We start from the raw sequence: 16,874 nt of genomic DNA on the forward strand, positions 1-16,874 counted from the left end.
CTCCCTCTCACATACATCCCCCCCACACACACACACACTCACCCCTCTCTCTCACATACATCCCCCAACACACAGACACACACACACACAGACACACACACACACTCACCTCTCCATTCCAAGATGTTTAAAAGTTTTACTGGAACTTTCCTCTGTGTCTTTTTCTCCTCTGCAGAATATCACCTACTCCAAATGCGTTATTTAGTAGAATGTGACCTTAGTCTGTTCTAGATGCAACTGAGTGAATTAACAGGGCATTGTGAAAAACAATCGCAGAAAGACATAAAATGTGGATTAGCATTTTGCAAAATGAATGGTCAAAAGTAAATAAATTTGGCCTTATCAAGAGCCCTCTAAAGTGTCAGGTAAAGATAATTTACTTTAAATCAGTGTTATACCAGCATTGTTAAAAATGCTGTATCTACATTTCCCATAGAGTTTCAATGAGTTTGTGTGTTTACTGGCATTAGGTGACTAAAATGTTCCAGAATTTAAAAACAAAAAAAGCATTCCTCATATACTAAAATGAATAAAAATCAACTGAGAACTTATATTTTACAGGTTTTTCTCATACTTCTGACCATAGAAATAGTTTTCTATGTGAACTCCTTGAAATAGTTTTTTGTAGATTATATTCTCAGATACAAAATTCTAGAAATAAATCTTTTCTAATGAAAGAAAAAAGTATTTTTCTACTTCTATCTTTTTATTTTTTGATATTATAATGCATACACACATATACATAACACTTTCTTCTTCCCTTCTCTCTCCAACCCTAACACCCCCTGCTTTCAAATTCATGGCCTCTATTTAATTGTTGGTGTGTGTCTTCCTAAATACAACCTGCTCAGTCTGTATAGAATTAGTTGTGTGAACCTGCTTTTGGGACTAACCATTTGGTATTGGGTCATCAGTTGGTGTGTTCTTCCTTGGGGAGGACTCTTTTTTCCTGTTCTCGGCTTTCCTTAGTTGTATATAGTTCTTTGTCTAGGGTTGAAGACTCGTGAGATTTCTCCCTTCCTTGTTAGTATGTTAGTGTCATCCTTGTTCATGTCTTGTTTAGGCAGCCATATTGGTTAGAATTCATGTATGTAGCTTACTGACGTTTCTAAGAGAAACACTATCACAGCAAACCTGTTTCTCGTGCACTGAAATCCTTCCCATCTCTGCAGTGACCCCGAGCCTTAGGTGCAGGGCTGTGTTGTAGTTGCATTGGTTGGAACTAGACTCCAAAACTGCGTTCTTTATGGGTTGTCTGTGCCTACAGAAAAAAGAAGTTTCCTCGATTAGGGGTGAGAACAACACTTATCTGTAGGTATAAAGGCAAATATTTAGAATGTAGGTAGGGTTTGTGTGAGTTTAGTAAGTTGGTTGTGGATTTTCTAAGATCTATGACTGCACTAATCCTCGTTAGTTGGTGGAGCTTCCAATACCATCCGTGTCTTCCTTCTTGTTGAGCTAACTCACTGAATATGGCCTTTGCTAGTTGTTTCCTACCCTGTTTTTTTTTGTTGTTGTTTTGGGTTTTTTTTTTTGTATGGAGGCAAATTCCAATTATGTCCATATCAGTCCAATTCTGGTGCTTAGGAGCTCATGGATGTGCTGGTAAGTCCTTTTCCCATACAAAATATGGCCAATTGAGGCAAAACCATGATAGAGACCAAATTCTTTTGCCTATAAACTTGTGTTGAATAATGTGGTTTAAATGAAGAAGCAAATGGATTTCTTAATATACATCCCATAATTAGACTTACTTCCACCCAGTTGCAGGATATGCTGAGTTTGGGCAGGCTTTCTCCACTGGGAAGAGAACTCAGCAGAACATGCTCTCTGTGACTGTCTTTTATCAAGAAAAGGGTACAACCACAGAGAACCTCCCAAACTCACCAACCCACAGAGAGGAGTGGCCATGAGCAAGTGGTAATGGGGCCTAAGGCACGAGAACCATGACTCTGTTACCTTGCCTGCCTACCACCAAACTCTCTATGCAGGCTCCCCTGAGTGAACCAAGGGAACATGGCCTCCTTCCCCATGCCCGGGAGTTTCTCCACTGCCTGCCTCCCTTTATGTCCAGTTCTCACTTTCCTCCACTGTTTCTCCCCTGCCAGTAGAACTGGGGTCATGATGGTACTCTAAGGACCCTCCCTTCCTTGAAGAGCTCAAATGTCTTCCCATGGTTTTAATCGCAGAAAATGCCTGGTGCGCATATTCCTCTACAATGAGGGTTCCTAGACTCTCCGGGCTGCCAGCTGTTTTCATAAACAACATTGTCTTGGATCTTAGCCACTTTATTAGTTCACATGGTCTCTATGGCTGATTTTGGCTACAGTAGTAGAGTTGTGAAGTGTGACAGAGACCATATGGCCTGTAAAGCCCAACATGTTTACTATCTGGCCTTTCACAATAAAAGTTGGCCAACCTCTAAATTATTTCACGTTACTCCTTTAAGATCTGAATGAGCTGTATTTGGAAGTGTAGCCTTTACCATTTACTGAAAATAGGATCTACATTTTCAAACAAAGAAGCTAACATGCTATATAATATGAGGAATTTTGCCTAGTAACAGTAAAACTGCATCTGGTCTTTAAAACGCTGAAGAAACCCCAAGGGCACTATGTGTTCCCTTTGTAAGACCAGAAGGAAGGACAGTGGCAGACTCTGGTCTGAGTACTTGTCCTTACCATTGGAGAGAAGAAAACACATGATGCAAGGAGCTTAGTGAGGCAAAAAAGAATGGCAAGACTAGGATGGGGTCCTGATTCAGGTGTGCTTTTCGGAGCTGTTGCCTCTCACACCTCTACCAGCTCGGAAAATAGGTTCTTCTGCCCTCCCCGCAGAAGACCGGCTGGGGCAGGTCACTGAGTGCCTCTGCCCCTTGAGGTTTGTTTGCTTGGCGAGTAGAGGTGGGGGAGATGTTACCGTGCCCGACCAATAGTCATCAACAGTTTTACAAAAGATAAATTATCGTGAAAACCTTAGAGGAATTGGTTCTTCCTTCTAAACGGCTGACTTGAGAGCTTTTTGAGTCTATATCGTCTGTAAGGCATAAACAATGTCTCAAAGCTAAAACAACTCACATTGCACTTCTCAGATTTGTTTTATTTATTGTTATGCTGTCTAACTTCTAAGTGCTTTATGCAAAATATTTAAATTTTTTATCCTGATAACATAATTCCATTGGGGAAAACCTTCAAAAGCTGTATTTCCTTCTCTGTGTCCTGTTCTTTTCCTTCGCTGGGTTCTACTTCATTTTGTGCCTTTGTTTGCAGAAATAATCTTGCAGATGGCAATTTCCCTTGTAATCAGTGACTGCCCTGTCTGAGTCATCACCCAGCATGGCATTTCAGTAAATAGTGCTTGTGCATTGCGTCCAGGCAGATGTGTTGTGTGCTTTCAAGAACACTAGCTGATAACCTTTCTAGCTTTTCAGGCTGTAGGGACAAATAGAGAAAATGTTATGTACTCACCTTGAAACAAGAAAATGGCAAAGGAAGCATAGATTTTGCAGTGGATAATTCCAGCTAAATGCAGTGTCAGCTGTGGCTGTGGTTAAGCTGTCACTATTTTAAATGAATAATCTTTTGTAGAGAAAGTAACTTTTCACAGTGAGTTTATCACGGTTCCTTGTACTTTTGTTTTGGTTTTATGCACATTATTAACATGGCACATTCATTTGTGTCGTGATAGCTGAGCATGCTGCCATGCTCATGTCTGAAATTAAGCAAACTGGACTCCATGTACTCTGGTTTCTCCACTTGTGTGTTGGGGATGGATCCTGACAGGACAGGGCTCTTCTGCTTGTGTCTCCACTTGTGTGTTGGGGATGGATCCTGTCAGGATAGGGCTCTTCTGCGTGTGTCAGTGCATGATTACTGTAAACAGCAGGTCAAAGTCAGTTGCAGCACTGGGCATCCTGGATTACAGCAACAGGTTGACTTAATTTTTGACATAGCAGTAAAGTTACTGCTATTATATTCAGACTGGTTTTCTTTTGGTATGAATTTTGAAAAATACTATTAACTTTTTAAATTTTAAAAATGATCTCACAATTATGTTACAAATATCAAAGTAATATGTCATAAATTTGCCTTTCAAATTTCATAAATTTTAGAAAGTATTGTTTTTTTATTAGCTATCTTTCAGTGTTTAACCACAGATTTATAGGTGAAATACTACAAATAAGTTCACTCATTCATTGAACCAATAAATATTGAGTACCTTTTTTTGTCCTGAGTCCTGCCCAGCAACAGTCATGTATGTTGCATACTCTGAAAGCACAGCCAGTAGACTGGATTAGTCTGTATGAAAACATTTGGGGTGCTATCAACAGACATTTGCCATGGTTCTCAAATATAACAATTATTTAGTTCTGCATAGTTTTCAAGAGCCTTCTCTTAAATTGTCACCATTGATAGCCTAAACTTTTGTGTTTCATAGAAAAAGTTACCTCAGTAAATATTTTCCTGATTTATTTCTCCTCACTGCTTTTAACGTTCCTGAGCATTAACAAATCCCCTACCTTTGATTTCAGTCAACCCTCATCCATAAGCTTGATAATTTCACTGTTATGTACATTCTTCAAATTGACCTCATTTTATGGGAAGAACAATTTACAAATTACTGAATTAGCTTCTGATTATGCTTCAGAGAAATAGGCTAATTGGATGTGTACTGACCATGTGCCAATCACCAACTTTTTGGAATAAGCAAATTAAAACAGGCCATTAATAAGTTGTTATGCTTATATTTGCTCAACTGTGTATGCATTCTATGTCCTTGAAATCAGCTAATCCAAATTAACTCATCAATAGAATCTACCCAGGCACTAGTCTTAGAAATCATAGTGCTAGCTGAGAGCTATTTATGTGTTTGTTCATTGTACTTTCCTGCTGTGAAGATTGTATTCTGTTTGGTTTATTGTTACACAGAAACATGCATATCTACTTTAATACACAGGGACACGCACAAAAAGAAAAACCAATAAAGATTAAGTCTTGTGAAACAAATTTTGAGAACAATTACTCGTGGCATAAAGAAATTTGTATTTTAAAATAGTTTTTCTATCTTCAAACCATAGCTTTATTGGTTTGTTTAAAATATGACTTGGTGTATACAGTACGAATTGATTTTATTTTTTCCAGTGTAAACTTATGTGAAGCATGGTACATTTTAGTGTGTGTTTATGAGAGAACTAGATAAAATATATTTTATTATTCTTAAAAATGTGTTTACTTTGTAACAAAGGGGATAGTGGTCCCTTCCATGGCACAGAACATATAGTAAGAAAAGGTACTGTGAACAAACAGAAGACAATAATTTGTCATAACAGAAAAGTTCTCTCTGTCTCTTTTTTGTTGCATAGGAGATACAGCTAAGGAAATGAGATGTAAACCTTCAGAAGCAGAGAGCAGCCAGTCTTTGGAGGTAAGTGAAATGCAGCAAGAATCCTTTGGGCCTGAAACTGAGCAAGTCCCTGTGACTCCACATTCTCCTGAGGATACATAGTAACTTAACTCACACCAAGAAGCTGGTGGTCTACGAAAGCCGGTGATGAGCAGAACAGTGAGTGGCTTCCCAAGGATCATGTGTTTTCTAGTGCGAGAAATGGGGTGCAACTTTTGGAAGGAGATGAAAAGGAAGAGAGGGACAGAGAGAGGAGGGGAGGAACGATGGAAAGGAAGAAAGGGAAATTAGGAGAACAGAAGGGGCAAAAGGAATGTAATTCTTGAGTTGGAAAAATTTGTCTGGTTTTGAGTGGTTTTTTTCCTAGCACATTTGAATAGATAGTATATGATCCTGCAGAGAGTTCTTTTGTCTATTTCTGCATCAGAGAGTACTTCCTGACTATTCTGGAGAAAACCCAGCTTTCCCTTCTTTTTCCATGAAAAAGCTGTTTTCTTCTGGACAGTATGTCAGGATACTTTCTGCACACTGCATTGGCAGTGTTTAATCATTGCAGTAATCATCTTTAAAACTTAAGGGAATGGAAAGTAGTAACACAATGCTTTGGTGGGAGAGAAGCCACAGTGTTGCAGTTTTCTGCACGTGACACCTCCGCTTCTCAAGGGTGGCTGAGAGCACTGCTGAATCCAGCTGCAGTGAAGTCTGGGATCTGAAGTGTTTGTTTCAGCACGAGAGTAGGTGGTCCAAAAGATTCCATAAATAATACATTAATTCCACTTAATTAATTATTAATGAGCTATGAGTAGAAAGTTACATTTATTTTTAAGGAATTTTTTAAATAATTTTCACTAAGAAAATGTTTTATAACCAAGGGAAAACTTATTAAGATTGATGAATAGAAAGAAAAATCTTTTAAAAAAATTACCTGCATTCATTTTTTTTCATTCATTCATTCCACGAATATTTATTAAACACTGACTATACCTAAGGCACAGTACAAAGAACTGCGTAAGTGGGTGCAGGAACAAAGAACTGTCTACCTTGTTGAGGGAAGCTGCTTGTTCATTTCCCAGCTGCCCAGACTCCCAAAATAATCACTCCGAAACTATAATATTTGCAATACTGTTTGCCAAATAGCTTAGGCATATTTCTGGCTAACTCTTACATCTCAAAGTAACCCATTTCTATTAATCTGTGTGTCCCATGTGGCTGTGGCTTACGATTCCATCTGGCTCGGCATCTGGCTCGGGAGGGGCTATATAGCTTCTCCCTGACTCTATCTTCTTCCTCCCAGCATTCAGTTCAGTCTTCCCCACCTAGCTCTATTCTACCCTCTCACAGGCCAAAACAGATTCCCTTATTCGTTAACCAATAAAAGCAACACATAGACAGAAGGACCTCCCACACCATTACCTTTTATTCTGAAGTACCTTGATCTCTTCAGTTTATTTCACTTCATGCATCCTGTGAGAGCTGATGTGAGTACCATAGGAAATTATTTCTCTAAGTTTTAGAGCTGGAAAGCCCAAGATGAGGGCACTAACAACATTACTGTCAGGTAAGAGCCTGCTTTTTGGTTCATATGTGGCACCTTCTTCTGTCATGACATGGAGTCGTGACCATCATTCCTTCTTAAAGGAACCACTCCCTCCTATGAACGGTCCATCTCATGACCTGATTATCTCCCCAAAGCCGTATCTCTTAATGGTATTACCTTAAGAATTCAGTGTCAACATGTCAACATATCATGGGTGTGGGGAAGCATATTGAGACTTAGCATACGTACATGATGTACTAGAGATATCTGTACAGCTTGACAGTTTATTATTGTTTCTAAGTTGCTTCTCAGTATGAAGAATTTCAAGGCTACTTCCTAAGGAAAGGAGCATTTTAAGAATCTTAAACACTTAAACATTTTAACGGTGCTGCTTCTGGACTTTTAATTAGTACATTGGAGTTGACGGGTATATTCAGATGTGTCAGAAGTACTTTCTGAATAATGGAGAAGCCAGTGTTTGCTCACTGAGAACACAGAAGTATTTTCTGAGTAATGGAGAAGCCAGTGTTTGCTCACTGACAACACAGAAGAGACAGGGGAGCCACAGTTAAATCGTAATGCAAGAGGCTGTCTGATTTATCATAGTAGGGTCAAAATTATTTATTTTTACCATAAGCATCTAAAATGTAATTCTTTATTTCTCTTGAAAACATTGCCGTATACTTTGTACCGCTTAAGCCTTCATGTAGAAACAAACAAGAATGTACCACCTAAAGTAGCTGTTTTCAACTCTGGGGAGTGGCTCCTGACTCCCACAGTGGATTATCTAGTCTATGGTCCTGAGTTTAAGACTGTCTAACCCGCTGACAACATTTTACTGAGTATCTAAACATATCATCCTAATTTGATCATTTTTGTGTGCACACCCCCCCCCCCAGCATCATTGTCCAAGGTCTCATCCGTCTCTTCGCATCTCTGTCATCCAGGACGTGGTGTGGAGCTGAACCCCTGAGGAATCCTTGGCTCCTCAGCCCTCCAGCCTTGTCACTGTCAGAGCAGTCAAAGCCACCACCTTTTTTTTTCTTTTTAACCAGGTTTCCACCTCTGGTCTTCCATTAGAGACCATTTTTCACATAGCTGACAGAAGTAAAATATCGAATCATTCTGAGACTCGGAGTTAGCTGACTGCTCACTGAGGGAAACGAGCACTAATGGCAGAGTGGACTCGTTCCTCCCCACATCCCACCCCTGCCCTCCATGCCGCTGGCCTGCCTGTCATTGGAAGATGCTGAGCTCTTTCTCTTCCCTTGGTTCCTTGTTCCGTACAATCTAGCGTGTCTCCGGACTGTCCCTGCTGAGCTACCGCTCCCTCAGCCAGCATCACATGACTGAACTTCCTCTCCTCATTCCTTTATCGCTGTCTCGGATCATTCCCTTACCACCAGCCACCTGTGTGGGAATGAAGTCGACCTCATATGCTCGGGTTCTCATCTGGTGCATGAAATGAGCTGAAAAAATATGTAACATTAATTTCTTTTAATGCCGTGATTCAGGTGCCAAATTAAAAGCCTCAATGTGATTGGGTGCATTTGTCTTCCTCCTTTTCAAATCCTTACGATTCCCCTACTGAAGGTGTCATAACAGATTTCTCTTCCCAGGCCCAGCAAGGTCTTCACCTGACTCTTTACCGGATAAGCATTTCGTTCTAAGATCTGTTTCTAAATAGTGGGTTTTCTTACTTCTGTGCCTCTGAAATGCCACAAAACCTGCAGAGTAGAAGCTTAAACCCAAGCTCTACTCCACTACAGTCTCCCCAGCCACAGACAGTGCCCGTGACTTCTGACGACTGGGGTTGTTCTTGCTGACCTCACTGTAATGTGAGTTGATAGAAGGAGACCGCACCTTCAGTAGAGTGCAGCCTCCTGGCTTGTGAAGTGGTCTTCTACAAGTAAATCTCCTCAGCCAGTTCTGTCTTCAGCTTTACATTAGAAACACTGTTACATCTCTTCTCCCTGTGAAAGGAAAGTTGTTTTCGTTTTTATCTTCTTAGTAGTTGCCTATTAATAGAATCTTACTTTTGGATTCATTAGCAACAAAAAATTTAATGGTTTTAGATAGTTTTGAAGAATATACATCTGATAAAGAAACTGTAGTTATCGTACTAGCAGAAGGATTCATAATTCACTTTAAAAGACTACAAAAAATGTAGAAATGGCTGGTGACCAACTGGCTGGTTGGCTGGCTGCATGCATACATATGTGTTTATGTGTGTACATATGTATGTTTATATGTATATGTTCATATGCATGTTTATGTTTGTGTGTACAAGTGTATTTGTATATTTGTGTATACACATGTATATTTATATAATAAATATATTATGTATGTGTTTATATGTATAAATGTGTATATTGTGTTTGTGCACAAGTGTATATTTATGTGTGTAAATGTGTATATGTTTGTATATGTGTATATATTTTTGTTTATATGTTTGTATGTGCATGTTTATGTGTGTATGTACATGTGCATATTTATTCAAAACACATTTTGTTCCCTGTGTATGGCATATATCAGCCATTCAATGTAGCAAACACTTAGAGAACAAGTGATTTATGCAGCTCACACACAGCTGTAAAACTAGCTGTGGACTGGCGTTTGCCTTGCAGTGTTAGAACAGAGTGGATATACAGTATTCATCTCCTATAACTGTTCTTGCCTATTTCTTCATATTTTCAGTTTTTGAGTATGTTAATAGCTAGCTGGAGTTGTAACTTGGTGTTGGTATAATACTTGCCGAGGATGTGGGGATTTCCAAACACTAAATTGATTTTTATCATTCTTAACCTATTCAGCCTCCTGTACACATCTGTTATTGTCTATAAATTATACATTTCTTCAAAAATCATTGTATTTGAATATTTTTTCTGTATCATAACTGTTTTGACATCCATTCGTTAAATAAAGGCATATTACAAATCAGATTTTTAAATAATACTTTTAAGAGATTCTTTGTAAACAATGATTCCCAAGGATCAGTTTGTTGTTGTTTGCTTGTTTGTTTTGCCAACTAACATTTATTTCAGGATAGCAATATTTATTTTCAGAAAATTAGGGTAGTATTTTCAGTTTTATTCTATACATAATTCTTGTATTTCAAACAAGTGTTTCCCTGGAATTAATACACAGTGGCAAACATACAAAATAGACTAAACACAGTATGCTGATTAAATCTCATTTTGTAATTAATATATTCAGGTGCACTTTTTTCCTTTTTAATGATTTTTATTTTTTCAATATAAAATGTAATCTTATCATTTTTTTGCCTTTTCTTTTCTTCCTTCAACCCTTCCCATTGTACCGCCACCCCTTGCTCTTTCTCTCAAGTTTATGGCTTCTTCTTCATTGTATGTGTGTGCACCTGCCCTCGAGTATGTGTGTAATTGTATGTATATATGTATATATATATATATGCTTGTATATATTCCTAAAATTTAAAATACAGCATGTTTATTCCTTATCTTACATGTGTGTGTGTGTGTGTGTGTGTGTGTGTGTGTGTGTGTGTGTGTGTGTGGCTTCAAAACTAACCATATAATATTGGCCAACTGGGTGGGCGGGTGTCTCTTCCCTGAGGAAGGCTATTTCCCCGAGGGCTCTCAGCATTCCTTAATTGCCTGTATATAGTTCTTTGTGTTTGGTTGGGGCCCTGTGAGATTTTCCCCCTTCCATGTTGTCGTGAGTATTGGTGTCACCCTTGTTCAAATTTTGGTTAGGCGACCATGTTGGTGAGACTTGCGGGTGTAGAGCTCCTGGCATTTCTGGGAAATGAAGTCACACCTCAAATTTCTTGCTCCTCTGAGTCTTGACAGTCTTCCCACCTCTTCTTCTGGGATGTTCCCTTAGGCTTAGGTGTAGCATTCGTGCTGCAGATTTATCCGTCAGGGCTGGGTACCACCTTGCTACTTGTTCTCTGCATTTCGGTTGGCTACAGTTGTGTGTATCTCCAGCTGCTGTAAGGGGAAATCTCTTTGATTAGGGGTGAGAGCTACGTTTATCTGTGGGTTCAAGGAAAACTGTTTAGAATGCAGTTAGGGATTCTGCTGGTTTGCTAAAGTGGTGTTAGTACTGGTGCCTCAGTACTTTAGCGGCTCTGGGTATGACTCGGTTTCCAGAACCAAGCATGTCTTCCCTCATGTTAATCAAGTCTTGAGCACAATCTGAGAGCTGTTGATGATGACCACCAAGGTGTGCATGCCACTGCTGCAGCTTTAGGGTCATTGTGCCATGCTGATCGTTCATAGGCCACTACTACCATAGTCGGTAGGACTGTTGGCTGCTTTCCTCCTTTGAAAGCTTGCATGGTGCCTTCTGGTACCATGAAAGCTAGTCTTCAGGGAAGATGCTTTCAGGTTAGATCCAGCTTAGGTCCTCTATGTCCTGTGTCCGAAATGCATGGTGTCTTCAACAATAGGGACTTACCTCCCCAAGGGTCTTTTTGTATGTGTTTTGCCCTCTTCATATAGGACTTTCTTATACAAGAATTAAGAGGCTTGCAAAATAATAGTCTCAAAGAGATATCAGATATTTTATCTCATATGCAAGATGTAGATTTTTAAAAAAAATAAGATATGAAAGTAAAGGGGAACTATTTGCACAAAAAAAGGGGGAGGGAAAGGGGGTAATAGGTAAATAAGATTTGAGGCCACAATATGCATGTATCAAAATGTCATAATAAGCTATTATTTCGTATAGTAAATATAAACTAACAAAGTTAATTAAGTGATAGATATTTAAAGATTTTTTTTCAAGTCTTGTTTACATTGCTACTTTTCAAACTTTTGTATTATAATTTGTAAAATTTTTCTCTGCAAGAAATATGAAAATCTTGGCAGCTTCATAATAAAGTGTAAGATTTTTAAAAAGTTTCTTTAGCCAAAGAATATAAACCATGACAAACAAAAGGAAAAGCGTAGTGAGAATAGTGGAATCACAGAATGCTCAAACCACGGCTAGGCAGTGCTTTTCTCACTGGGTACTGAAAAGCATCATTCATAGCAACTCACTTGGAGCTTACTATATTTGAAGGGGATCTACTCAAGCCACATATTCTTAATAAGATTAAATAAGCAAAAAAAATCTTAAAACTGACTTTGCAAAAATGTAATATCAATAATCCTTCAATTGAGAAGATTTAATCAGGCATTGTTCCCTTTATAAAGTCTGTGTGTAGAGGTATACACATTATCATAGACTGTGGCTTACATCATCTTGTGTCAACCACACAGTGCTTTCAGATCCCAGTTTTGGTTTCTCAAGACAGGGTTTCTCTGTGTAACAGTCCTGGCTATCCTGGAACTTGCTTTGTTGACCAGTCTGGTTTTGAACTCACTGAGATCCACCTACCTCTGCCTACCAAGTGCTGGGATAAAAAGCGTGCGCCACCACTGCCCGGCCAGATCCCAATTTTTAATACACCAAATGATATTTACATTTCATAGTTGCGTATATCATATAATTCAGTGGTTCTCAATTTGTGGGCCACACCTTTTTGCTGGTCTTACATCAGATATATCAGGTATTTGATACAGTATATCAGGTACCTACGTTATAATTCATAACAGTAGCAAAACTACAGTTATGAAGTAGCAATAAAGTTATTTTATTATTTATTGTAGCAATATTGTTATTATTATTCCACAACACGAGGAGCTGCATTAAAGGGTCTCAGTGTTAGGAAGGTTGAGAACCATTGATCTAGTATGTGGCAAATTACAGGTAACACCAGAAGAGTAAGATTTGTTTTTAAACATTTATTTGTGTATGTGTGTGTTTGTATATGTGCACATATGTGTGTGTGTGTATGTGTCTGTGTATCTGTGTCTGTGTGCCTTGGTACATGTGAGGAGATCAGAGAACAGCTTGAGTGAGTCGGTTATCTTCTATCACCATGCGGGTACCAGGATCAAGCCACAGTCGTGAGGCTTGACAGAAAGTACCTTTTACTGCTGAGCCATCCTGCCAGCCTCAGAGAATAAAATAAGATTCTTGAGAACTGAAGGAATACAATTTATACAAAGACTGTTCGGTCTTTATTGTGATGAATGCCCGAATCCTAAAGAAAACACTAGCAAAAATTAATTGAATTAGTTTTAGAATATGTAGGCCGTAGTTAGTTAATTATAAGATAGTTTTGTCACAGAATGGTGTGATGAATAACTATTTACATTTTATCATTGCCTAACTAAATAATTTTCTTTCTTCTCACCCAAGTACATTTTTGAAATATCAGACTGCTTCATTTATTTCAGCAAATATTTCATAAAAAAATTTACTTTGAAAGAAGCTCTGTTAAAATTCTGTGTGCCTGAAAATGTCTTGGCTTGTTCTCCTAAGAGTTCACCATGTGAAGAACCAAGCAAGACAGATGGTCATGATTGAACTCCTAAAGGTATAATGTCTTTTGGAGAGAACGGGTATTACAGAGGTGATCATTCTTTAACAAAAAGAACCAACACTACTGTTCTCAAGTGTGAAGGTGTTTATAATACACAGACGTGCTAATGTGCAAGTGTTTGAGATGCAAGGATGATATATTCTGAAAACTGCAATTATAACTAAATTACATACTATGACAATGAGTTTTAACTATGTGACAATCTCATTTTAAGTCATTAAGATGAATATTCTGTTTGCATCTGAAGGTCTTTTAAAGCATTTGCTGTAGAATCTATAATCTAGTAACTTCCTGAGTGTTATTGTGTTGCCTGAAGGTAATGCAAAGTTCACAGTTCAGTTAATACTTTTCTAGCAATAAATAAGAAGACAAAAAGAGTTAAGTCATTGCAATGAACTTTTGCGTTTTGTGTGCTCAGAGTTGAGGATAAAATGCTGGCACTCCTCTTCTATTCTTTCCTAGTACTGAGCACTTCTGCTGCAGTTTGTCAGAACGGCCTGTGGGGTCTCAGTTTAGCATGCAAGCCCTTACGCTGCCTTTTGTAGTTTCCTGAGGGCTTGGTAGCCTGGAATTTAGTATATTTTGTACCTATTTGTGGTTATTATTTTTGTGATTTTTTTTAAAAATTATTTTCATGACAAGAATTGACAATTCTCACCAATTATCCATAAACCACTTTGGCTTTAGAGATTTAAATAATTTAACTCCTTTGAAGTGGTAAAGATGTTAGTATTCTCCTGAATGTTGGGTGGTGTGCCCAATAACTTAGATCCTAGAAGAAAAGCCAAGTTTCTGAAATTTGAATGAATCCAAAAATAAGCAGAAAAAACAAGTAGTTTATTTTAACACATGCATGTTGAGTGTTAATGAAAAGTCAATGTCGCCATTTTCAGACTCCATCTCTGTTTCCAGTGCTGTTACATTTGTACTTTGGAGCCTACTTTGTTCATTAAAAGAACAAATAACCGCACTAGGGGCATGACATCCCGCTCACAGGAAAACAGTGGGTAGTGATTGAAACAAGGAACAGGACTCTTCTCAGCATTTAGTTTAACCTTGCATGATGCAGTAGCCCCTTGCCATAGGTGGCTGTTGAGCACGTGGGATGAGTCTAGTGTGCACTCAGAAATAAAATATGTCATGGCTTTTAAAGATTAGACATGGGAACCTATCTCAGTGTTTATATCACATGTAGAGACCGTGCTGTATCTGCTAGATTGTGCTCAAGGTAAAGCATTAACTTAATCTCACTTACTTCTTATAGCTACTAATTTGGCTACCAGGGAAAAAAAGTTAATTGCATGACTTTTCCCTTAGTTTTATTGGACAATGCCAACCTACTAGATTCTAAAAACTTAAATATGTTTAATAAATGTTGTTTAAAGCATATTCCCTTTAATTCTGACCTGAGCAGTGAACTCATTGGAAGTCTGAGAGATCAGTTCCTCTTTGGTGGAAGCAGCAGTGTTTGGGCAGTGCCAGCCCTGATGTAGCTGACTAGACGTGATGCCTAGCTAAAGACGGCCAAATGCCCCCCATTGGTCTCAAGTCAGATGAGTGGTTGTACTCACACCTTTCTGCTTCCCCCTCCTTTCCTGAGCATGTGAATGCTTTGTTCATATTTAGTTGTTGACAATAGCATAATTCTAAGTGAATATAGGTTTCCAAAGACCTCCGTTGTGTTTCCATACCTCAAATGTTGTAATAAATTACCATAGTTTAACCTCTTACTGATCTTTAAATACGTTGTCACTTATTCTGTTAGTCCGTATTATCACTCCTATGTCAGCAGCCGAAAGGGAGTTTTTACAGAGATCAGGAAAGCAGAACTTTGTGTGGAAGGGACTTGACACTTAACTATTTTCTTTATGGAATGAGAAGATAAATTTTGTATAATTATTTTAAGTCCTTTAACTTTTGAAGTATTGAGCTTGAGGGGGTTGTAGAGCACTAGAATCAGCAGAAGTCGCATATGCTAAGCAGAGAGCAATGACTGGATAAACACTCGTGACAGTGAACTCTGTAAAGGTCCTCTGGGAGGGTAAATGTCGCCCTTGAGTTAGTCATGTATTTGCTCTAGAAAGGGTAGCTCATTGATCTGTTTTCCCAAACTTCAAGACTGGCGGTTTTCTTGAGAAAGCCTTTTCTCTTCGGTAGTCTTGTTTGTCCTGCGAAGGACTGTACATTTAGCATGAATGGAGAACGCTGCTTACATCTGATGAATGAGCGCGTCTTTTTCTGTGGCTGATATGTATGTAAGGTAGGGATCTGTAGCAGCCGCTCTGTAAGCGACTTGTAGTTCTTGTGGGTACCTTAGTGAAGAAAGGATTCTGGAAGTCATAAAGTAAGATTACTGTACAGAGACATTAACCACAGTAGATTGGAACACTTAAGCTTCCCACCTCTCCTGGATTCCAGAGTTGCTCATGATCTTCTTTTTATGGCCTTCAATAGAGGACATATTAATAAGACCCCTATGACCTTGAAAAAGATTTTTTTGTATCTGTTTTAAGTTTCTGTCATTTATTATAAACATATGTTTCCTTTTTAAATTGTTTTGGGTAACACATTTAGAAAACGTTTTATACCTGTATGTTCTTGTTGAACTGTTTGCTTTTTGCAAGTACAACAGATAGCTTTGACATTGTAGTATGTATAACCTGTCAGTGAACCCCACTTAATATTTCTTTGCTGTGTTAATATTTTATTTTGCTAATTAGGAGTGAGTCATGGGTTTAAAAGATGAGATTTTACTGCAGATGGAAAAGTTTTCATGGCTTAAGCTAATTAAGTTTACTTTTTTTATATTTTGTGTTCTAATTCTCTCATGTGTGGTTAATGGCATTCCCCAAAGGAAGCTAAATGGCCACCAAAAATGTAATAGATCTTTCATCCAGCTACCTTTTTCACTTAGAAGGTTCTACTTTATAAATTTGATTGTTGCTTTAGTAACAAAAATAACACAGATCCACTGCCTCCCAAGTACCGGGTTTAAAGGTGTGCGCCACCATGCTGGCAATAGGTACTTTTATGCATTTGCCCCATGTAGTATTTGGGACATACTCAGAAAGTTTTCTGTAATTGGCCCAACAACTCTTAACTCAGAGGACTCCAGAGTCCTGCTTGGCCTGCATGTGCTCTGCCGTTTGCTCATTCTCTTCCACCGAGTGCCTAGAGATAACAAGATAGTGCAGGTACGTTCTTTGAGGCCCCGCGTGCTGTAAGTACTTGCCCTGACATATCTGGGGGAGATAAAAAGGATCAGATTATATCTACACCTTGCTTTCTTTTCATTTTTTAAGAGAAAATGCCCACATATGATTACTGACGCAGCAAAAGTGATACGTACAGCAAAACTATTATCCTGTGTTCCTGTATTGGCTTATTTAGTATGAAATTCCTAAGCATACAACCACAGATTCAAAATTTTAAGATGAATCCTTAAAAACGTGCATTTCCCATGAACAGTGAGACTTGTGGGTTAAAAAAAAAGAGGAAGAGGGAGGAAGGGAGGGAGGG

General features: G+C 38.5%; 1 protein-coding gene across 3 annotated transcripts in view; it reads left to right on the forward strand.

Moving 5' to 3' along the window:
* The window catches only part of Umad1 (UBAP1-MVB12-associated (UMA) domain containing 1), a 160,879-nt gene that overhangs the window by 107,319 nt on the left and 36,686 nt on the right, over positions 1 to 16,874 (forward strand). For all 3 annotated transcript variants that reach the window (XM_026787555.1, XM_013352454.2, XM_026787556.1), the window contains one exon: positions 5,363 to 5,424. In XM_026787555.1, the coding sequence (XP_026643356.1) occupies positions 5,363 to 5,424 (62 nt within the window). The remainder of the gene's footprint in view (positions 1 to 5,362; positions 5,425 to 16,874) is intronic.

This window comes from Microtus ochrogaster, linkage group LG10 (genome assembly GCF_000317375.1).
Source record: "Microtus ochrogaster isolate Prairie Vole_2 linkage group LG10, MicOch1.0, whole genome shotgun sequence".
In the NCBI taxonomy this organism is placed as follows: Eukaryota; Metazoa; Chordata; class Mammalia; order Rodentia; family Cricetidae; genus Microtus; species Microtus ochrogaster.